The sequence below is a fragment of the Gopherus flavomarginatus genome, chromosome 2, assembly GCF_025201925.1.
Source record: "Gopherus flavomarginatus isolate rGopFla2 chromosome 2, rGopFla2.mat.asm, whole genome shotgun sequence".
NCBI classification, from domain to species: Eukaryota; Metazoa; Chordata; order Testudines; family Testudinidae; genus Gopherus; species Gopherus flavomarginatus.
This window is the reverse complement of record NC_066618.1, coordinates 166,026,379-166,049,797: the sequence shown is the minus strand read 5'-3', so window position 1 is coordinate 166,049,797 and position 23,419 is coordinate 166,026,379. Positions and strand designations below refer to the sequence as shown.

Sequence of the window (23,419 nt, the reverse complement as noted above, 5' to 3'; positions counted from 1 at the left end):
GCACTAGATTAACTAATTTAGATAAATTGGTGAGGCTGTACAACGTAAGATTAAATTCCAGGGGCCAGGCTTTCAAGCATAACTCAGCTTGTGCTCTCTACACCTACCCACAACAAAATAAACCTTTTAGGGCCATAAGACCTGAAAAGTAGCTTACAGCTGTTGGTCTCTGCAAGTCAAACCTTAACTTACATCAGGTGGGCACAGTTCTAGTGAATAGCCCCTGCATTTAAACTCACTGCCCAGTTCTTGGGACTAAGTGGACATGTACACTGACTCCTACACATAGCCTTAAGGTAAGGATTCTGCGCTGTTTCCTACAATGCCTGCAGCCTGGAGCAAAGGGGTTCAAGCTAAGAGCATAACACAAACCTCCATAGCATAGGTGGTGTGCCAGATCAAAGCTCTCAAGTCTTTACCCATAAAACAGACACAAGCTGTAACAAGCTTGGGGAAAGGTTTTATTTTAAACTGGTTGCCAGTTAATATAAAAATCGCAATCTCTCCCCCATAACTTCAGTTTTACATAGTACTTTTGGTACAGCAAGATCCCTTTGTATGGAAGCTGTTTACAGTTTTAAAAATCCTTCAACACAGCTGCTTCTACTAACCTGTGTTAAGGTATTTGGCTACAACTGCTCAATTGAAATGTATGATGAAGCAGGGCTGTGTGGCTATTGCCTACTCCTGGTGCAGTAACTAATCTGGATATTAAATGAAGTTGTGATATGATCAAATACTCACTCCAGAAGACACCAATGAGTAGCACAATACATGTAACAAGTCACTCACCAGGTGGCAGAGGCTGGGTTTTCAAAATATAGTGTACACCCCCAATAACCCAAACCCTCTATAAATACCTGCCAGTTAGGTAGCAGCTGAGCCTGGTTCATCCTTTACAAAGTAGTGACGGTTCAGAAACTGATGTTGCAATTCTCTAGAAATAAACCATGTTTGTCCAGTGTTTAAGAAATCAGTATATACAGCATCTCCTCTAGGGCTCCCACGGTGGGCTTCGTCTTCCATCAACTTCTGTCTCCACATGATACAGGACATCTGCCAATGTGTGCTCTACAACAGCACCCCAACCCATGTCGCTCATCTGTTGGGAAGGGGAAGAGAAGAGATTACAGCAGCCCTGCTTTAATTACTTGGGGTGCAGAACACAGCTTTGCACTGTGCTGCATTCTATCACTTCTCTGATGGGAAATGGGTTAGCTTCAGTATAAAGTCCCCTTACTTCTGTCACATATGTCTTCGTGTATATAGCAATGGGCAAAACTGCCTTCAAGGAATGTTTTCTGCTAGAATACACCCTATGGAAAAGGCAATACTCAAACTACCAGAGTCTTGCACTAAGTAATAAAATGCACATACAGGGCTTTCACTCACTCCAATCTAGCTCATTCCTCTATTTTAATACCTGTTAAGGAAGTTGGTTAAGGACAATTAAGAAGATTTAGTGGAAAAAACACAAATCCCCCACCACACAATACGCTTGGCAAGCCTACACTCTTTTCAAAGTAGAGAGCTGGTGGGCAAAGGAAAGTTCAAGGAATACATGATGCAATTACCTTCCATTTGTGAGTGGGGTCATATGTTCACAGATGGAACACTGGAGTTGACAGAATCTCTAGAGCAGTCTAAGGCAATGCTTCAGAGGCAAAATGCTTCTTTTTACCCTCCAATATTTGAAGACACAGGCCTGATCCAGTCTGGCAATTCCTAGGCTAGATGCTTCAATATAAGGGACTGGAGGCACATGTGGGATAATGTGACCCCTAAGCATGTGTTTTGAAAGATATACTCCAGTTCAAACAGCAAGTAATTCATATTAGCCAAGTAAATGTCCAATCCCTCTTTGAATTTTTCTAACTTGCTCTCAGTAGAGCCAGAAGCAAGAGTCTGCAATACAGGGTAATGGGAAAGATGAAGTCTGCCACTTGATTTTAGACTTTTTCCCCTAATTTTACTTCTAGTAAATATATTGCAGGTGAAGAGGGCCTTGTTTTAGGAACTGCACTTCATGGGATAAAAACATAGTCTAAGGTTGCACATGTAAACTACAGAGAAATAGTTGGCAGGATCCATCAAGTACCTCAAGCTAAGATGGTGCTTTTGGACTTTTAAAACCCAGTCTATTTTTCCCCTCAATAAAATGTTGCTCAAATACACACCTTGGCAAGGTAGCTGTCCTAACAAAGTCAGCAGAAAGTTACTATTAATGCCTGTTCATACAGTCAAATTAGGTTCTCCTTGCCACCCTCCAAAAGAGAACAAGGTAACAACTGAGGGGTCCACTCAATCTTGAACTTCCTTTTGTTGATAGAATGGAGATACAAGAATTGAATTTAAAACCTATACCATGTTAACTGCACAAGAAAAAGCAGATGTAGTTATGAACAAGTACTTACAGGGCGGTAAGTGATGTTTCTTGGAGGGTATTTGAAGTACGGTCCAAAGTTTACTGAAACCTGTGACAGGGAGTTAGATCTATTTAGCATCAGATGGACATGCACAACACAAAGCAAAGTAATACTAAAAACCAGGTAGCAAGGGAAATTGCTCACTCAGCATTTAACAGGCTAGGTGGTTTTAGGTGACATGGAAAGGTATGATCTCATCCACCACAGGTAAGTGCTTTGCCTCAGCTTTATGGAGACTAGTGATAACAACCGAACTAAAGTTAAGAGTAGCTTCAAGTGGAGTCTCTTTATACATCTGTTTGCAGCTCACAGTAGGCAGATGAGCTATTGCAAGAGTACTCTGAAAGCACTAGGCCCACATCATTGGAAAAAGCTTAGTTCTGTTCGACTCCCCCCGCCCAATGAACATTTAGATGGTACACTGGCAGGGACCCTTTGTTTTGTGATTGCACATTGCCCAGTGCATTGGGGGGCCACCTCTGCACTCTCCCAACACAAATAATACACACCCTATCCCCCAAGCACCACCAGCTGTACGTTTGCCTCAGTATGTACCTACCGTGCAGCCCTTATACAAAGAAATGGCAGGGAAATAAACACCTTCAAAAATTTCTTTAAAGGCAACTCCTTGGCTGACACCATTTTTATAGAAGATTATCTGCAAAATAGAAACAGTAACTGAATCAAGAGGCACTCATGCTTTACTGACTAGCCCTACATTATTTGTAGTCACCCTCCTCTCATCCCCCATCCCCCAATTTGTTGGCTTATGGATTCAGGCTTTATGCTCTGATAGCAACAATCTCTTTGCTTCATTTTGCAAGATGCCTCGTGCATTTGTAACTGAAAAATGAGTCAGTCTTTAAAATCTTGCATTCCACAAAATGTAACTAGCTGCAGTGTTTTATTACAAGTCAAAGAAGGTGTAAGCCAAGCTGCATTACTTGCTTATTCAAGTCTGTATAAGCCTAACAGAGACCATCCAACTTGACATCCTTGTAAAAGTGTGTGATAAGATTCAAATAAATGAACACCAAGAATCTTAAGTGAAAATCTATAAGGGAATGTACAGTGAACCTGTTCAATACATTTGTGGTGCTCTGTCGTTCTCTAGGGATTTCTAAAGTGTCTGGTCTCAAGTTTCCACCTGCTCCCAACACCCAACTTACTTGGCTTCCAGGAGTTTGCTTTAGGCTCTTCTCTGCTTTATCCACAAAGTCCTTCTCTTCAAAATACAAGTAACTTTTGAACTTGATCAAAGCCTAAAAAAGGTAAGCAACAGAGCCAGGCTGCAAGACATTCACACCATTACTTTTTGTAATATAGTTAATGGTAACCAGATGTGATAGGACTGGTTAGTACACAAGCCCCTCACAACTGGAGACCCAGATATATCAATGTCTGGTCACCAATGACAAATGAGGCTCCATTAAGTATGGAATCAGAATTCTGAACTAGTCCCATCTGCAGCATTGCTGTAGATTGGCACATTCATGGAACCAAGACATGGATGTGCCTTACTGAATAACTGGGAGGGTAGTCAAGCTCTTCCTCTCCCCGTCTCTTGCTCATCTGACCCTCGCTTGTAGTGTCTGGAATTCAGGTAAGGTCTTTTGTTTATGTAAGGCAATTGGGGCTTATAAGACTAGTCCTCTAGACCTTCACACCATGCTACTTCCTTAGTCAGTGGTAAGAGTTAACACATCATTATTTGCCTCTCATTCAGTTAGAGGGACTCCAGTTCATCATAGAGCCTGGGCTACTGCAAGACTGAGGTTTGGACAAGCCCAGTTTCCACTGTGTGTTACTACACATTCAAGTGCTGGGCCCTGTTTATCATAGCCAAGGTCTGGTATAGTTAAACAATCAGACCAGCTAGGCACAGCCTAGAGGAATCCAGCTTACCTTATCTTTATAGGTATCAGGCAGTGACTTTGCTGTCTCTGTATCTTCAGGAAGACTGATATAAAACCCCAGTACATCTCCTTGCCCATAGCCAGCTGAATAGTGTTTGCCTATGGACTGATGAAACTTTGTTCCCTTCTTGCTGCGCCAGGAATAACTGAACTTGTCATAGCCTAGGGGAGCCTGCAGGTTCCCTGTAGAAAACCAGATGTCAGACCTGGAAGCATGAGATCCTTTTCTTCAGGATCTTGCATGAATGTACTGTTTCTAAAAGCAGCTAGGTTTACCAGGCACTAACATCTAATCCTACATGAAACATGGATTTTTCCATCCAGCTAGATATTTCTGTGTGTTTCAGTGCAAAGTTTTTCACTAAATACTGAAAATATTTACTTCATAAATATTCATGACTCACCTACTGTTAGCTCTTAAAACTATGGCATGGACTGCTGAACTGGACTAGAAAAAGAGTTAATAAACCCTAAAGTGATTAGCGAGGCCCAGCCAGCACCAGTAAGGCCAAGAGTCTGCAGGACTAATCTGTACTCAAGCAGGAAACTATGCACTGAGGCACTATGACTCATTACACAATACTCCAAAGGGTTTGCAGCAGTCCTGCTCCAATCACATTCTCAGAAAAATATACTTAAGGGTTCTAGCACTTACAGAACCAATCAACATCAATTTCCTCTCTAAAGTTAGTACTGAGGCTTATTGTTCAGGGGTCTGAGCTACTCAAAATGCAGGGAATGAAAACGGGAGCAAGCAGCCTTGCTTTCCTAAGGGGTCTTCAGCAATTACTTTACCTAGTGGCTGTGACCAGCCAAGTCTGGCAGCTGTGTCTGGAGGCATCTCATCTACAGATATCTCAAAGTACCAGTCTCCTTTCCGCACCCCATGCGAGGCTCGTACCATGGAGTATCCTTTCTCTCCGATAACCGTCAGTCTGTCATCAGAGATCTTTAGCTGAGGTGCTACAGAAGTTAGAAAGACAGATGCGATTTGTAATTAACAAGCAGGTGAGTGAACAGATCAAAGGTTGCGATGCTCAATTTAACATCCATGTCTGTTTCCCAGCACAATTATGTTTTGAAGCTTTACTAACTGAGACAGTGAGGTTATAGAGAAGATCCCTCATACAGGGAGCTGGCTATCCAGCTTACCTCGATCATGCAATGCTAGGAGGACTCGTTCATATAGACATGCTCTGTAGAGATCTCCAGGAATAGGTTTTCCTGCCCAGCAGTCTAGCTCCAGTTTCTCTGGGTCAGGCGCATGGGGGTCAGGCTCAGCCAGAATGTAACGATATCCATCTTTATTAAAGGGGTGCTCCAGAGGGTAACCATGAGGTGGCAAGCGCTGAGCAGAAAACAAAGGGTCACTGGAAAAAGCACAAGGAAAAATGTTAGCATTGACTTCAGCATAATTGCCAGGAACCACACACCCATAAACCGCTAGAGACACCAACAACATTCTAACCATTTCCTTAAGCAAAGCCACCCTTCAAATACTTCCCCGCCTTTTATAAAGACATGTAGATGACTACAGCATCCCACAGCTGACGAGCTTAAGTGGTGCTCAAAGTGACAGTTTCTAAAACAGCTGGGCATATAGTCACATATAGGAAGTTTATATTATATGATAGTCTACAGCTTACTGTGAGGACAGATTATATCAAAATGTTAGCTTGAATTGTGGGAGATTAACATTTATAACAAGGCTGCATCCTCTTAATTTCCAAATAGCATGTGCAGAACTGCATCAAAGATGGGAGGCACTTATTCTGTTGTTAAGAAAGACCAGCCTCATAACCTTGGCCAATACAAGACTGTTCCCTATATTTTTCTGTACTTTGTCCATCTGCCACTGTTAAGTTACTTCACTTAGCCTGTGTCTTTCTATTTACCTTCTGGTTTTCTTGGCTGTTCCTGTGGTCCCTCCATCCTGCTGTTTGCGTTTTGCTCCTCTTCCTTTCCCACTACCTCCTGCTGGAATGCCTCCTTTGGAGAGAAATTACCACAAATCCACATCAGCTAGTGCTTTATATGCAACAGTTGGTGATACAGGGAATCTGTGAGAGCAGAAACTCCATGTGTGTCACTATCAAATGGCTTCACTAAACAAAAAACAAACTTATATAGAAGTTTGACATTGACACCATTCAGAGAAAACTAATCTAGCAAAAGATAAAATTTATCTGTAGTCTCTAATCAGTTTTAAGAGAAATGTGTGGATAATAAAGTAAGTTTATCAAAACTCACTTAACAGGAGGAAACTCAACAATTTTATTATGTGAATTATAAACCTTTGCTTGCTCATAGTTTTCTTTGGTGGTATTTGTATATTTAGTTTGAGAGCAAATGTTGACACACTTTCATGGAAGTTCCAAACACACGAGGACAACAAAGGATTTAATTTGTTTTTGCAGAAGTAACCCCCACTCCCAAAGGCAACTTTTTCCCATTTTAAGCAGACTGTCAGTTGCCTCAATGATTTACAATATGCTTGCGATACACTAACACACAATATCTGCTTCAGCAGTAAGCACTTAACATTAAGTTCGATATATAAAATGAAATACACCAAAATGGGAAAAATAAAAAGCAATAAAAGGTGTTTCTCTGCAGTGTTTCCAAAATTGTTATTTTTTGCAATGTAAAAATTAAGAGCAAGACATTTCATGTTAATATTAATGTCTTCAACACTAGGTTCATCAAACTGCAGGGTAAGACAAAACAGAACATCTAACACCAGAATTATGCCAAATTAGTGTCCAATTCCTTTAATGTATTTGATAAACCAAATTACTTCGAACCTGTATTGAATATACTATTAGCTAAAGTGACAAAATACATCACATAGCCCTTGGGGAAAAATATAGCTTACTTACAGTACCAACCTAAAAATGAAAGAATACACGATTTTGCTATACTGCAGTGAAACACTTTTAACAACTGCATAGTGTACTGTAACTAAAAAGGTAGCAAGCTTTTAAATTATCAGCATACCTTTTGCAGTGTAAGGGATTGAGACCTTGGAGGGATATCATATTCTGCACAAACATGAACTGATCTAAACTGTACTTGTTTGTATCTACACTGCAGATTACTAACACTGTAGTTTGTCATAGTAGGTTTATAAATCACAAAACTAAAGCTACCCCATCATGTCTGAATTTTACTTGATCAATAGCACAGTGTAAATTTTGTGCTTGTGTTTAATACACCAATTCTTCAGAAGCCAGTTATTTGATACTAAACCAAAGTTCAGAATGTAACTGAAATTGAATCCTACAAAAGAGAACAAATTAAAGTGAAAGGGACACTTTGTATCAGTCATGTGAGGCAGAATATGACAATTTAAAAGCTTCTAACTGCTAAACATTAAAAACTGGAATTACTGTTTCATATTAAATATTACTGCAATCATTTTCAGGACACGCTTTAGATTTTTAATTCACTTTAGCTTCTAAGACAATTGAGCAAAAAAGCTTTTCCAAACCACAATAATACTTAAGTTTTAGAAGCTGAAAGGTAAATATTCACCTCCCAAAGAGGCTCCACCTGTAAGGACAGAAGTTGCACCATGTATTTGTCAAATTTTAATAACTAAAGGAAAACATAACCAGTGCATGAAATGGAGACAATATACATTTCAGAGATCTGCAATGATGGACAGGTGCACATATTTATTTATTTATTTAAAACGAGAACCACTTCAGGTTAGGCACACTAGATAATGCAGGGTCGTGGGGTTACTGAGAAATGGCTTACCACCATGCACAACCAGCCCTTTTTTGTGGCTAGTTTATATTAGGTACCAGTAAAAAGTTTGCCTCACACATGAACGCTGTGTGCGCACTTTGAGCAAGGGAAGTGACTCCCAGCTTGCACAGACATTCTCACGCTAGCTGAAGGAGAGCTAGCATGGGTATAAATAGTTGTGTAGCCATGGCAACATGGGACGCAGCAGTGGAATACAAACCCACCTGAACCCGGTGGACAGCTGAGCCATGCTGCTGCAGCCACGAGTACATGTTGGCAAGTGGGCGATCACTTCTCTAGCTCATAGTATGGGCAGAGCCGAAGAGATTACTCTATCCGCACAGTCATTCCTCTAAGGGGGAGAGCACTAAGCTGCAAGTGAGCATTACATGGAAATGTATAATTGAATAAAGTTTCCCAAGTGCTCCTGAAATCTCAGAATGAGGAAAGGGAAGTTTGCGTGATAATGTTCTGTCACAATTAAAAATCAACATTTTGGGGTTGGACAGGGAAAGCAGAAGGCAAACTCTGTTTTCAGTGAAGGTATCAGTTTTTAAAACAGCTGTCTTGCAAGCACATGTGTACTACGATATGATCAGCTGTCTAAAAGTGTGATCATCTTATGCATCTGTGATAGGGTAAAGCCTAATTTATATCACTACAGAAAAACAAGACAGATTTAAATTTTGGCTCAATAAATTCTGGAAATAACAGTTATGAGACTATTTACATACAGGCTAATCGGTGTTTAATTTTTATTAAGCTGTAAACATTAAAGTTAATATAACAGAGGATGTGCTCAGCTGTAGGACTTCGAGAAAACGTGAAATATTTCCAAATATTCAGCACATTTTCTTTTAGTAAAATTAAAGAACTTGCCATTTAAGCTTCCACTAGTAGATACAGCATTGCTCTGCTTCTGGTTATCGTACGCTGGACCAATAGTAGCAAGGTCCTGAAAAAGAAAAACTTCAGTTTAACAATATTACAGATTTATGGGCAGGTAAGTATTTACCACTTGTTCTGAGAGCATGTGTCTAGTTCAAAGTCTGAGCAAGAAGTTTTTGGTCTTGAGGATTTCCAAGAATTGAAGTGCTATTGAAACTTTAGCAGCACAGCATAAAACAACAAGTTCAGGGTAGAAGTCTTACATCTAATACCCTGGGATGATGTTTTTTCCAGTTCTAAAAAAAGGACCCAAACTACACAGCCATAGTCCCCTGTGGGTCAAGCTCTTACCATTTTTATTTGTGCTAAGAAACAGTCATATAGCATCAGAAGTTACCAATCTCTGGGATTATGCACCATACTTGTCATATAAACAGCTAGGAATAAGTCAGTAGAGATTTTAAGCCTTCCTATATGCTAGACCATGCTGGCTGAGGGACATGCCTTTTAAAAATGGAGGCAAGATTCCTGCAGAAATTTTGAGTGAGTCACAACAAAAAGGATGAGGAGAACAACAGGATAGTCTCCATTGCTAAAGGCAGGACTCTGTTTCAATTACACCATAACGTTACCAGAAAAGCATTAAGAATGAGTATTTCTGATGCCATCAGAGAGTGCAACAAGGGCCATAAAAATAGAGATACCTTTTAAAAGCCCTTGCACATACCAGAAAATAAAGGATTAGCACCCAACAACAGTAGACTATCACGCATCCTTTCCAGAATTATTGCCAAATCATGCAACTGAGTTTAGCAAGGCAGCTGGTGGGTAGAATTCCCAACATTCCCATATTCTTTCAACTTGAATGTTTCTCCAGCAGAGTTGGAACAGCAGCACAGCACAACTGCACAGAATGTGCTAAAGAGGACAAACAATTGGAATTTGTATCAGAAAAGTTAACTAGGTCTCTGGAATTAAATTCCTGGGGGTCTCCAGTTTCTTACTGTAAATACTTTGTCAAACAGCAGGCAACATGCGTACATTCCAAATGTGTACTTAAATATGCATTGTTATGTTTATAAACACACCTTTCATTCAATGCACATTCATGTACCACAATCTTTGGCAATGCAATATGAAGTCCTAATGCTCAAATGCTCTTAATATTAGTTACATCGAGTCATGAGAACCATGGAGCAGAAGGGAGAACTTTCCTGCGCCTTAATCACGTACCTGATCTAGTAGCCCAAACTTTGGATAATCGTCCTCAGGATCTTTACTACCTGGGTCTGGATGCTCTTTCACCAAGAACACATCCCTTTCTTTACACTGAAATATAGGAGTTAGAAACACCTTCAGAAGACCAAGTCATGCCCAAGAATAACTGTAAAATTTACAGTAAATACACACCACAAAGTAAGAAGTCACAGGGACAGTATTAATGTCTGAACTATTTTTCTAGTTCAATTCTAATTATTATCAAATAAGACTATCAGAAAGCAGCTCAAATGTTAACAAAGATCCTCTGCAAATTTAAACTTTTCATTACTTACCATTGTTTTTACAATGTTATTTGGCCACGTCATTTTTCCAGGTCTCTGTCTAGTTGTCATACACTCCCAGTACTTGTCAATAAATGGTATAATATCCTATTAAAAAAACGTTAATAAAATGAGGCCTTAAAACAGTTATATGATAAGAGTTAAAATTACTTTATTAAGCCAACATATCTTTCAGCTCCAGAGCATATACACAATGGACCTATCAGAGCTGGTGAAACTGACAGCTCATACTGTCAATTTTTGTCTGAACTTGTGGATCTAGGCAATTCCCTTTTTGTCAAGTCATAACTCACGTTCAGATGGAACTGTCTAATTATATCTGTACCTTGTCTTTTGAGAACATAGTTTTTGGGTGCTCATCTTGTGTCCTTGACTGCCACGTCAAGTTGGCCAGAGCACTAAGGCACATTTCCTTCAGATCTTAAAAACAAAACAAAAATACACCAAAACTACAGTTACATCCTAGATGATGAAGGTCAAGTGTATTTATATATAACAATAAGGCTGGTAAATACTAAGAACACAGCAGATCTAAGCTTAGATTAACTTCCATTAGTTGGCTTTGCATCTACAATATCCTGAGTTTTGGAAATGAGGATGCTAGAGTGAGTTATGTGCTCATAAAAAGAGGAACCTTGGCTGAAGGCAAGAACTCTACCAACCTAAGAAATTCATTTGCAATGGTGGCATCCTCCAGGTCTAGAGAAGTCAGCTCTCCAGCAGGCTGTGTTGCAATCAGCACCGCAAATCTTCACCAGACCCACAGACAGACTTTAACCAGCTACAGGACAAAGGTCACACAGGACCATTCCATCCCCAGCAAAGATTCAAAGAGGGAAAGAAAATCAAGCTTTTGCAGTTAGTGTTTGTTTTTACTTACTTGCTTGTTTTCTTAGAAAGTATGTGTTCCCGCTGTGATGACAGACATTGCAATGGAAACTGTAGTTGGTCATGAAAGGCAGACATGACCTGTGAAACAGCAGAATCATTTGACACTATCCACAGCTTTTCCATTACATCAGAAAAAGAAAATGATTATTCTCTTTCTTCATTAAAAAATTCCCCCATGCACATTCACTGATGTCTTCATCAGATCTGGTAACTCAGTGTCAACAACAATGAAAACTATTAAATTCTGGAAAATGTGAATATGGACTAATTGTCATTTTTCTGTCTTTAAGAAGCAGTCCTGAAATTCGGCCACCAAGGTAAGCTGAAAGCAACCCAGGGGCCTTTAACAATGAACCATGGATTAGTCAAGGTACATCTACAGCTATAAAAAACTTCCCCATAAGACACTAACCAAGTCCATTTTAAAACTAAATTTTTATTTCACACACATTGAAGTTACCTTTAAGAAGAAGATTCCTTAGACATCTCAAATATTAAATTGAACTTACTTTCCATTTACAGTGTGTCTTTACTTTTTTGCTCTTCAGTCAGCAAATATAAAACTAGCTAACTCTCTCTTCCCTCCCCCCCAACCCCTTTTTAAGTCAGTTTCACATTTGTCTCATGCAATAGCCCAAGGCTGCAAATACTTCAGGGAAACATCTAAATGCAAACAAAGATTTTTCACTGAACTGAAAGAAAAATATAAACACTTTGTGTTATGTAAAACTGTTTTATTATTGTTTACATAACTCTCAGTGTGCTAGACTCTACACAAACAAAATAGGAAGACAAGGTCTTTTCCCCCAGGGAATTTACATTCTAAATATTTCCATTTTTGTTTAAAACAAAACAAAAAACTTAGATTTACCACTTCCTCTACCTGGCAGCATCTTTTCAAAATGTACTGATTTGACTGAGTTTAGGATCTGAATCTTTTAATAAACAAAATTCTTCACTCCATCACCTTTGTGATGTAAAAAAATGTTCGGAATCTCTTGTAATGACATACAGCAGAACCCCAGAGTTATGAACACCTCGAGAATAGTGATTGTTCATAAATCTGAAATGTTCACAACTCTTAACAAAACGTTATGGTTGCTCTTTCAAAAGTTTACAACTGAACATTGACTAAATACAACTTTTAAACTTAACTGCTGAAGAAAAATGCTGCTTTTAACTATCTTAAATTTAAAAGTACAGAAACAGTTTCCTTGCCATGTCCTTTTAAAAAACAAGAAAAACCTCCAAAAAACAAAAAAAAACTACTTAAAAAGGAATAATTTAACACCATACTGTACAATATTTGCTTTTTCTTTCTGATCTCTGCTGCCTAATTGCGTACTTCTGGTTCCAAATTGAGGCGTGTGGTTGACTGGTCAGTTTGTAACTCTGAGGTTCTACTTTATGTGTTACTTTCCTTAGCTCTGCTTCACTAAGCTTTTTAACTTTTTGAAATCTGAGAGTGCATATGGTTGTTATGTTTGCCTTAACTGGGAATTTCCTTGATTTTTAGTGAGTGCACTGATACAAAAATTAGCCCTGAGCAACCCTAGCTCTAAATTAACTGTGCTTTTTGGAGACCTCCCTCAGCTGGAATCAAAAGCACTTCACAAGCAAGTATACCGTTCCTGGGTTGGAATTTGTTCTTAAAAAACAAACCACTATTTTACAGAGAAGTTCAATAGACTTTAGAGTAAATTCTGGAAGATACAAAAATACTATGGTGCTGAGGGGCCATAAGCACTGATATATGAAAAGAACAGAACAGATTATCTGCAGAGTACTGAAGAGAGTTATTACATACGTAGTATCAATGCCAAAGGTGTCCGCTGTGAACCACTTTGTACAAATCCCGCACTGCAGCTCTATCTCTCCAAGCTGTCGCCCATTCTCTTCATCCACTGAACCCGTCTGAGTGTCCAAGACTTCAGAACTGTCCCCAGCACCTTCCTGCAATCACAGCAGCATTAACAGGTCTGGACTTGATTAAACAGAGCGCCAAGAACAATCCCATGTCAATCAAGTCATATTTTGTCCATTACAGTCCCCTGTAGTGATTGCTAAAGTTAAAAGGATCAAAAGATTTCTCCTCATTTCTTCAAAATGCCAATAGTTGAGGTACAATTCTGCTGTGAATGGGTTTAACTACTGGATGGTGTCAGACAGCAGAGACAGCCACACAAGCATCTCCATGGAAACAGGTGACAATTTTAGCTGCTGAATCAAGAATTGCCTTTTGCATAGGTGACCAATATAGCATGGTAAGTTAAGGGAGAGGCGATTTAGAGGTGAATAAAAGCCAAAATGAGAAAAATTTCTCTCTCCGGACTCAAGGAATACATTTAATTTTTCATATACAGCAATGGCTTTTAAAAAGTAACTTTTTGAAATTTCAGTTTGAATTTCTTTACATAGTTCGCAGTTCCAGCATTTTCATTCCATCATTAGTCTGAGTCCAGCTGTACCCGAGCCAATATGTAACTTTAGTCTTTCAAGGCCTCTGACATTTCATGCTTTGCCAGGCCGTTGATAGCTAATAACATTTTACTGATGCCTCAGGGGAAGTATTTTATATTTTTAATTATATTTCCCCTTCTTCTGTGCTAATCAACAGTGAATAACACACTAGTAAAGACAAAAAAAGTTTTCTGCAAGCATCTTTATGACAGTTTCCTCCCAAAGTAATAAGTGAATCAGGCCAGGTGTACTAAGCTTTTGTTGTTGTTAAGTACCAAAAGAAGATTTAAAAAAAACAAGCTTTAGGTTTGACCACCAGAGAAAATATATTAGGCAATATTCTCTGCCACCCGACTGCTTTGTGTATCTATTTACATCTGGGTAGAGACTGTAAGATGCTACCAAATAAAAATGTGCCACACACTGAGGAAATTTACACTACAAACGTTTGCACACATTTTTAATTTTTTTTGCACTGGCTCTGCCAACATTGGACTCTATAGATAGGGCCCTACCAAATTCACGGCCATGAAAAATGCGCCACGGACTGTGAAATCTGGTCTTTTGTGTGATTTTATCCTATACTATACAGATTTCACAGGGAAGACCAACATTTCTCAAATTGGGGATCCTGACCCAAAAGGGAGTTGCGGGCGGGGGGGTGGGGGTGTGGCAAGATTATTTTAGGGGGCTTGCGGTATTGCCACCTTTACTTCTGCGCTGCCTGGGTGCCCAGCTCTGAAGGCAGCGCCCTGCCAGCAGCAGTTCAGAAGTAAGGGTGGCGATACCATGCCACCTGTACTTCTGCACTGCTGCTTTCAGAGCAGGGTGGCTGGAGAGTGGCAGCTGCTGACTGAAGGCCCAGCTCTGCAAGCAGCAGAGCAGAGGTAAAGTGGCAATACCATACCATGCCATCCTTACTGCTGCAGGTGCCTACAGACTTGGCTCCCAGCCAGCAGCCGTTGCTCTCTGGCTGCCCAGCTCTGAAGGCAGCACTGCTACCACCAGCAGCACAGAAGGAAGGTTAGCAGTACCAACCGCAACCCCCCTACTCCCCCACAATAACCTGTGACAACCACGCCTGCCGGAACTCCTTTTTGGGTCAGGACCCCTACAATTATACCACCATGAAATTTCAGATTTAAATAGCTGAAATAATGAAATTTATGATTTTTAAATTCTATGAGTATGAAATTGACCAAAATGGACCGTGAATTTGGTAGGGCCCCATCTATAGACAAGGCACAGGCACCTACTAAGTTCTCTATTCTTATTCTGAGCAAGCACGCAGAAAAATACATGCAAATTTTCCTTTGGTAGGCCAGACCTTACACCAGTTGTATAATTTTATTCCTGCTTTGCATAGGAGTTAATGACTCCCCAACCTGCCAGATCTGCGTCCAGCCCATGGAAATATTTTGTACTTTACGTACAAAATGATTCAGTTCATTCATGGGGCAACCCCTCTGGGGTTAATGAAAACATCTCAGGGATGAGCGCACAGGTGACCCACATGCATGGTCTGACAAGTTACACACAGAGGCTTCCTGGGGCAGTGAGCCAGATCCAGACTGCAGGACATGCACACAAGCAACATGCCACAGGCAACCCACTGCTATGCCTCCTTTGTAACGTGGCAATGCCTAAAGGCGCCCATCAGGGATCAGACTCTCCTTGTGCCAGCTGCTGCACAAACACATGAAAAAACGGTCCCTGCCCCACAGGGATTCCTCCAACCCGCTAGCGACTTGGTGCCAGCACCTCATGGAATTGCCCCTCCCCGGCCCTGCAGAACTCACATACCAGGGGATCCTTCCCATTAGAGGACTCGGTCTCCAAGCCAGCGGTGACATCGACCAGGGTGGTGTCCCCCCTGCATGGACAGGAAAGAGAGGGTGAGAAGCCCCCAGGGGAACCAGGGGCCCTGCTCCAGGTAGGCAGCGCCCCGCCTCCTCCACCCTGGGGTACCGGGGGGGGGGTCTCGCTCCGGGGGGGCAGCGCCCCGCCTCCTCCACCCTGGGGTACCGGGGGGGGTCTCGCTCCGGGGGGGCAGCGCCCCGCCTCCTCCACCCTGGGGTACCGGGGGGGGTCTCGCTCCGGGGGGGGGGCAGCGCCCCGCCTCCTCCACCCTGGGGTACCGGGGGGGTCTCGCTCCGGGGGGGGGCAGCGCCCCGCCTCCTCCACCCTGGGGTACCGGGGGGGTCTCGCTCCGGGGGGGCAGCGCCCCGCCTCCTCCACCCTGGGGTACCGGGGGGGTCTCGCTCCGGGGGGGGCAGCGCCCCGCCTCCTCCACCCTGGGGTACCGGGGGGGTCTCGCTCCGGGGGGGCAGCGCCCCGCCTCCTCCACCCTGGGGTACCGGGGGGGTCTCGCTCCGGGGGGGCAGCGCCCCGCCTCCTCCACCCTGGGGTACCGGGGGGGCCCCGCTCCGGGGGGGCTCTGCAGGGGCAGCGCCCGGGGTAACCGGGGGGTCCCATCCACTCCCCCGGCCTCACCCGGTCTCGGAGTCCCCAGCGCCCTGCTCAGAGGGTCCCGGGGGGTCCCCGGCCGCGGCCTCCGGCGCCGCCACCTCCCCCTCCTCCGGCGCCGGCGCCGCTGTTGCTCCCGCCGCCGCCGCCATCTTCCTCTCGCGCAGTCGCACCAAACTCTGGCCTGGGCTCTCGCGAGACTTCCCTTCCCTTCCGTAAGGGGTGATGCCAGAGCTGGGTCCCATCGCGGAGGGACAGCGTCCTGCAGCGCGGTGACATCAGCGGGCCTTGCCGTGAGCTCACCGTCTCACACCATGACATCAGCACACTGCGGTGTAGTGACCTCACTGTGATGTGCCGTGCCATGACATCAGTGTGCTGGGCTGCATGCCCCCCGCTGTGCAGCGACTCAACGTACTGCGCCTCGGTATCGTGCAAGCTCGATGCTGATGTCATACTGCTAGGCTATGACCTCACCCGGCTCCCAGGAATCTAGCCGCTGAAGAGAAGCGGTTCTGCCAAAAGGGCAGCTGATGACCTGAGATTGCTGCAACTCATAGAATATAAGGGTTGCAAGGGACTTCAGGTGCTCATCTAGTCCAATCCCCTGCTCAAAGCAGGACCAACTAACGCATCTGTTTGTTTTGTCTCCATTAAATTTCATCAGTATCACTATTACTTTGTCCTCCCTTAGTTTGCTTCCCCTCCAGCTGCCACAGTTGCACCTTTCCTCAACCTAAAGCTTTCAAACTCTGAAAAAGGGATATGCCTGTCTGTCCATACCTACCACAATGGGGTTTTGATCCTTGATTTGAGACCTATATCAGGGTTCTCAACCTTTTTCTTTATGAGGCCCCTACAACATGCTATAATGCTCCACAGCCCAGGTGTGCCACAACAATGGGCTTTCTGCATATAAAAACTTGGGCTGGTGTTAGAGGGTAGCAAGCAGGACAATTGCCCAGAGACCCACGCCACAGGGGGCCCCGCAAAGCTAACTTGCCCAGGCTTCGGCTTCAGCTCCAGGTGGCAGGGTTCAGGGTCTCAGGCTTCAGCCCCATGTGGTGGGGCTTCAGCTTTCTGCTCTGGGCCTCAACAAGTTTCATGCTAGCCCTGCTTGGCGGCCTCCCTGCAACCTGCTCATGGCCTCCCAGGGGGCCCCAGACTCCTGGTTGACAACCACTGGCTTATAGAAACTACTTTAATACAGGTAAGATTTCTCTCAGCTAATAATCTAATAGAGGGAAATGGTTCACAGATGCACTTGCCAGACCCTGGCAGTGTAATTACTACTTCTAAAGTATCAGAGGGGTAGCCGTGGTAGTCTGGATCTGTAAAAGCAGCAAAGCGTCCTGTGGCACCTTATAGACTATTCACCCACGAAAGCTCATGTTCCAATACATCTGTTAGTCTATAAGGTGCCACAGGACTCTTTGCTGCTTTTACTTCTAAAGTAACTTTCATCTTCAAAGCACTGCACAAACATTAACTCACAGACAATGGGACTCTCACTGAAGTCAGTGTCAATACTCCCATTAATGTGAGAGGGACAAAGGCCTTTAACATCACAGTATCCCTGTGAAATGCTATCCCTGTCTTACAGGGGGAGAAACTGAGACACGGCGAGGCAAAGTGACTTGCCCAGGGTCACATAATGATTCATTGACAGGCCCAAGAGAAGAGCTCTGCTGTTCTTGGCTCCTGGTCTTGTACCCAGATCACCAGCCTTGAATAGCCTCTCAGGCATCTCCAAAAGGAATATGAATCTTTCCTCAAAAGTTTGCAATATTTTCCAAGAGAGAGGGAAGAGCCCTGTGATTGAATGAGCCTGAGACATCAAAGGAGAAGTTCCCATCCATTCAATGAGGCCCTTTGAAGTGCTATGTGATTGGTTTAAAACATGGAACATTAAAGGAAGAAATAACAGCATCAACCTTGTCATTAACTGCACATCCAAATGGGCAAGAGTTGGACAAATGCCCTCCCCAACTCAATATGAACAGACCCTGTCCTACTTCCAGTGCCTTTGAATGACCCATCTCTATACCCAGGTACACTGGCTAGTGATCCTGGCTAGGTGCGTGGCCAATTAGTGATTCATTAATATTCCATCCTATTCATGTTCTTACACTGCACCCATCACCATCGTCTCGTCAGCATTTGTCTTAGTTAAACATTTAAGCCTCCAAATGTCATGCTGAGCTAACTGTCTATACAACCTTGCATTCTTGTTTCTGTCAGCCTTGTCTATGCCATGTTGTCCTGATGCCTCTTGTTCCTTTTCCGGTTGTAAAGTACTTGGGGCCTGGACTGTCCTTTTCGTTTATGTTTGTATCTTCCTCTGTACAATGACACCCCTCATCATGACAGGGGCCTTGGAGTGCTACTGTAATACAAACAGTGACAAATGTCCAATTTACCAAAGAAACCAAGGTCTCCCTGGTATTAGGACCCATCTGCTCTCCTTGATTATATAATAGTTTGGGGCTCAGACAGACAAAAAGCAGGAAGAAATAGGCTTGTTCGGAAGCAAATGCCATGTTATCATCCCATATACTTTCTGTTATTTAGAGGCTCAGATCAGCTCTTCTATTACTTTTCTTGGTCTCTTTCTCAATTTAATGGTAACATTAAGGTACTTATCATCTTGGTATCTGAACGCTGATAGCTAAGATAAGATTGTCACATATAGTAACTGACAAATAGAAATGGCACAATCTGGATAAAGGTTGAGGCAAATATGCTCATTTAGTAAAAGGGGAGGGAAGGATCATCTAGAGGACTCTTAACCAAATTTAGGGAAAGGTTTTTAAAAATGGTTCACTCCAGTTAGACTCCTAAATCCAGACTTAGGTACCAAACTCAATTAGTGGGAGCTGACCTGTATAATCAGGTTATTTCTGTGGGTTCCTAGATATGTACTCCGGAACTTTACTTTGGGCATCCATTATTGCAAATCTTGGCCTCCTTCTCTAATTGTACTTGTTGTCCAATGACACCTACGTATTTCAATGATGTGAGTCGTAAGAAGTCATAAAGTGAAGGCAGAGTTGTGGCGAGCAGTCCTTGCCGGGATGCCGGTGGACCCTTCCCTTTGTCTCTCTCAACAGAGTGCACTAGTTCCTACAAAATGCTGGGCTCAGTAGGAATCACCGGGTGAAATACTACAGCTGGAGTTATGTTGGAGGCCTAGATGATCATGAATTTGGGAAGTCACTGCGGTCTACATAAATATTAACTAATAACAGAAGACAAAGCAAATGCCTTCCTTGGCCAGGGAAGAAATAAAAGGGATTGTAACAATGCCCTGGAGCTGCTTTCTTGCGGTGGAGTTCTCATCCTGGGGAGCTGCTGTCCAGCCTGTCGGTGCTGAAAGTCTCTCTCTTAATTTACACTAATGGCATCTTTCCATCTCTTGCGCCCCCAGACACTGACCAACTCCATCCCCCTCCTGCCCGCCCGCCCTTCCTCAGGCCCCTGTCCAGTTTCCTGATCTTCTCTCAGCTCCCCCATCTCCTTCCCATCCATCTCCTGCATCACCACACTGAGGAGAGCTCACTGCTAGTCCAGTCATCTCCCTTGGTCATGCAAGGTATGTCAAACACTGCACCTGGGGAGGCCTGGACCCCTGCTAGCAGAGCTTGTGTAAATGTTATGGCTCGGGCTGGAGTGGTGGCTCTCAAGCCTGGGAAGGGGACATCCCACATAGCCAAGCTGGAGTCTTACAGCAGAGGAGTGGAACTCAGGCAGGGAAATCCTTCTGCCTCATCCGCAGGGAATCAGTTCTGTCCCATAAGAGGCTGGGAAGTTGAAGTTGCTGGTTTCAGATGTGGCAATCTTGTGGGCTTGAGTCTCTCCAAGTCCTTTTGGCTCCGGCACTGCAGGAGTATGCACAATTCTTCTCACTCACACCTCTGCTTACACCAAAAACTCTCCATCTGGGTGGATTATTCCATCATTGTCCAGAATGGGGCTTCTTGCACCTTCCTTTGAAGTATTTGGTACTGGTGGTATTGGAGACAAGATGCCAGACTGAAAGGACCATTCCTATGATCTGACTGAGTTCTACACATGTGCTTGGAATCGAGGTACATTGCCTGCATTAGAGTGTAGCATTTTGCCCCAGTTGAGTTTAATGAGTCTGTTTTCCTCAGAATGAAAGCAGGCTTTCAAGATCAGTCTGTTCTAAGTCCAAATTCTCTTGGCTTTAAGTGCTTTCAAAGGCCATTGATATTTTGAACACTTCAGAAGGAAGAAACAAAAATGTTCTTTTCATTTTCTTAAGTGGCTATGGGGCCGTAACTGGACTTTTTGATCCTGAGCTAGAGACAGAGCGGATCCTTGATGTCCTGAGCATATGCAGAGTTGTGTGGGGAGGAGGAGTATGTGCATTTGGTATTCTGCTATGCTTCCAGCTCCACCCAGAGCCATTTCAATTGGTGCTGGGTCAGATACCAATAAAAATCATGTATCAAGAATCAGTCGCATTTTCATCCTAAAATGGCAAGAGGGATCATCTGTTTGAAGTAACTTGATTTATAACAAACTCCTGCTAGCAAGACTAACAGGAGAGTTTAAGAGATATCAATCTCCCCCTTTACTTTATCTTAAAGCTCCCTGTACTCTCCTGTTTGTTGCTTTTCCTGCTATAACCCTACCCTTTTGCCCCTTTTCTGGGTAAGTTACAACAGTTTACCCTCACATTAAATTCATATTCACATGAACTTACTAGTGTGCAACTTACAGCTCCTCTGAATTCAGTGCTATGAGCCGTATACTATCATTAACATAGACCAAACTTCTTCTATTTTAATACTAACTTCTAGTTAAACTACTATTTTAATAGGCAGCAGGTTTAAAACAAACAAAATGAAATATTTCTTCACACAACACACAGTCAGTCTGTGGAACTCCTTGCCAGAGGATGTTGTGAAGGCCAAGACCATAACAGGGTTCAAAAAAGAACTAGATAAAACATGGAGAATAGGTCCATCAATGGCTATTATAGCCAGGATGGGCAGGGATGGTGTCCCTAGCCTCTATTTGCCAGAAGCTGGGAATGGGTGACAGGGGATGGATCCCTTGAGGATTCCCTGTTGTGTTTATTCCCTCTGGGGCACCTGGCATTGGCCACTGTTGGAAGACAGGACACTAGGCTAGATGGACCTTTGTTCTGGTCCAGTATGGCTGTTCTTATATTATTCTGAGCTTTATACATAGATGAATATATTTTAGGTCTACTCAATAAAAGGCCATAGAATTTCAGTGATTCCAGTATCAAGCCCATAACTTGTGGTTAAACTACAGCAGGGGTCGGCAACCTTTCAGAAGTGCTGTGCCGAGTCTTCATTTATTCACTCTAATTTAAGGTTTCGCATGCCGGTCATACATTTTAATGTTTTTAGAAAGTCTCTGTCTATAAGTCTATAATATATAACTAAACTATTGTTGTATGTAAAGTAAATAAGGTTTTTAAAATGTTTAAGAAGCTTTTTTTAAAATTAAGTTAAAATGCAGAGCTCCTCAGACCGGTGGCCAGGACGTAGGCAGTGTGAGTGCCACTGAAAATCAGCTCGCGTGCCACCTTTGGCACGCATGCCATAGGTTGCTTACCCCTGAACTACAGCATATTTTTCAGAAAGACATCCAGTCTTGACTTAAAGATTTTTAAGTGATAAAGAATCCAAACATTCCAGTAATGGTCTCGCCAATGCGGTATACAAAGCTAATACTCCTTCCCTACTCCTATTTGATATTCCCCATCTTATGTTGCATTAGCATTGTTAGCAACAGCATGACACTGGGAGATCAGGTACCATGACCCCCAAAATCCTTTTCAGAGTTACTGCTTTCCAGGGTACTTTTCCACCCCATTCTTTAATTGAGACCTACATTCTTTGTTCCTTGATATGTGACTTTGCATTTGCTTGTATTAATTCACTGCTGTGCAAATGAGCCCAGTATACAAAGTAATCCAAGTCAGTCTGTACTGCTGACCTAGCCTCATCATTAGTTGCCACTCTACCAATTTGTGTGTCATCTGAAAACTTTACCAGCAAAGATTTTATATTTCCTTCCAGATCATTGATAAAGGTATTGAATAGCATTGCACTAAGAACAGATCCCTGTGGGGCTGCACTGCAAACACCTCCTTTGGATGATGATTCCTCACTCACAATTGTTTTATAAAATCAACCAGTTAGCTGGATTTTACTTTATGTAATCTGAGCTATACTGATTGTATATAGTGCTCATACTGGGCAGATCTAAATCAAATGCTTTATAGAAGTTTTTCCATGTCAACCCAATTACCTTTATCAGTTAAACTTGTAATTGCATAAAAATGATATTGAGTTTAGATGACCAGACCTATTTTCCATACAGCTGTGCTGGTTCGTATTAATTATGCTACCACCTTTTAATTCTTTACTGATTGAGTCTTGTATCAGCCTTTCCATGATTTTGCCCAAGATCAACGTCATGTTAATTGACCTATAGTTTACCTGGTTCATCTTGGTAGATGGGAATAACTACGGTGAGAATATGGACAGTGTGTTTCACAAGATGGGGAAAAATATAGCTCCACTTCATCCCAGATAATGCATGCTGGTGAAAAGTTAACAGCAGTGGAGAGAGCTGGAATCTTGTATGTTAACTTCATGCTGGGGAGAAATGGAAAATAGTCCTAAGAGACCTTTCTCTGGGAAAAAGACAGTAAGGGAAAGAGAAGATTTACTTCTCTGGCCGCTGGGTGGCAGTAGGAACCCATGTCAGAGGCTAGCTCACGGGGACATGCCTGGAAGGAGAAAGATGAATGCTAGAAAGCAATGTAATACAAAACGTTCCCAGAAATAACAGCCCTGCATTTGCATTAGGGAAAATGAATCCCTGAATAACAACTCTGCTTAAGTAAAGGGAAACATGCAAACAATACTGCCACAAAACATCCAAGCTTAAAATGTCTAGCAGACAGACATCTTTCTACAACTCCTTAGGCCACGTCTACACTACAACATAAAATCGAAATTATTAAAACCGGTTTTATAAAACTGGTTTT

General features: G+C 42.7%; 1 protein-coding gene across 2 annotated transcripts; it reads right to left on the bottom strand.

Moving 5' to 3' along the window:
- Window positions 1-440: 440 nt before the first annotated feature.
- On the bottom strand, window positions 441-17,721 carry ASH2L (ASH2 like, histone lysine methyltransferase complex subunit). 2 transcript variants are annotated; one of them, XM_050940009.1, is made up of 17 exons: window positions 16,390-17,721; window positions 15,700-15,769; window positions 13,244-13,389; window positions 11,426-11,514; window positions 10,871-10,965; window positions 10,537-10,632; window positions 10,217-10,312; window positions 8,975-9,050; window positions 7,877-7,894; window positions 6,238-6,331; window positions 5,495-5,712; window positions 5,138-5,305; window positions 4,332-4,525; window positions 3,596-3,688; window positions 2,986-3,084; window positions 2,415-2,474; window positions 441-1,102 (listed from the first exon to the last, which is right to left on the bottom strand). In XM_050940009.1, the coding sequence occupies exons 1-17, from the start codon at window positions 16,605-16,607 to the stop codon at window positions 995-997; spliced, it is 1,938 nt and encodes a 645-aa protein (XP_050795966.1). In that variant the 5' UTR covers window positions 16,608-17,721; the 3' UTR covers window positions 441-994. The 2 variants fall into 2 exon arrangements, with proteins under 2 accessions (XP_050795966.1, XP_050795965.1); XM_050940008.1 differs by lacking the exon at window positions 7,877-7,894 and having other exon boundaries at window positions 16,390-16,581.
- Between the last annotated feature and the right edge of the window lie 5,698 nt (window positions 17,722-23,419).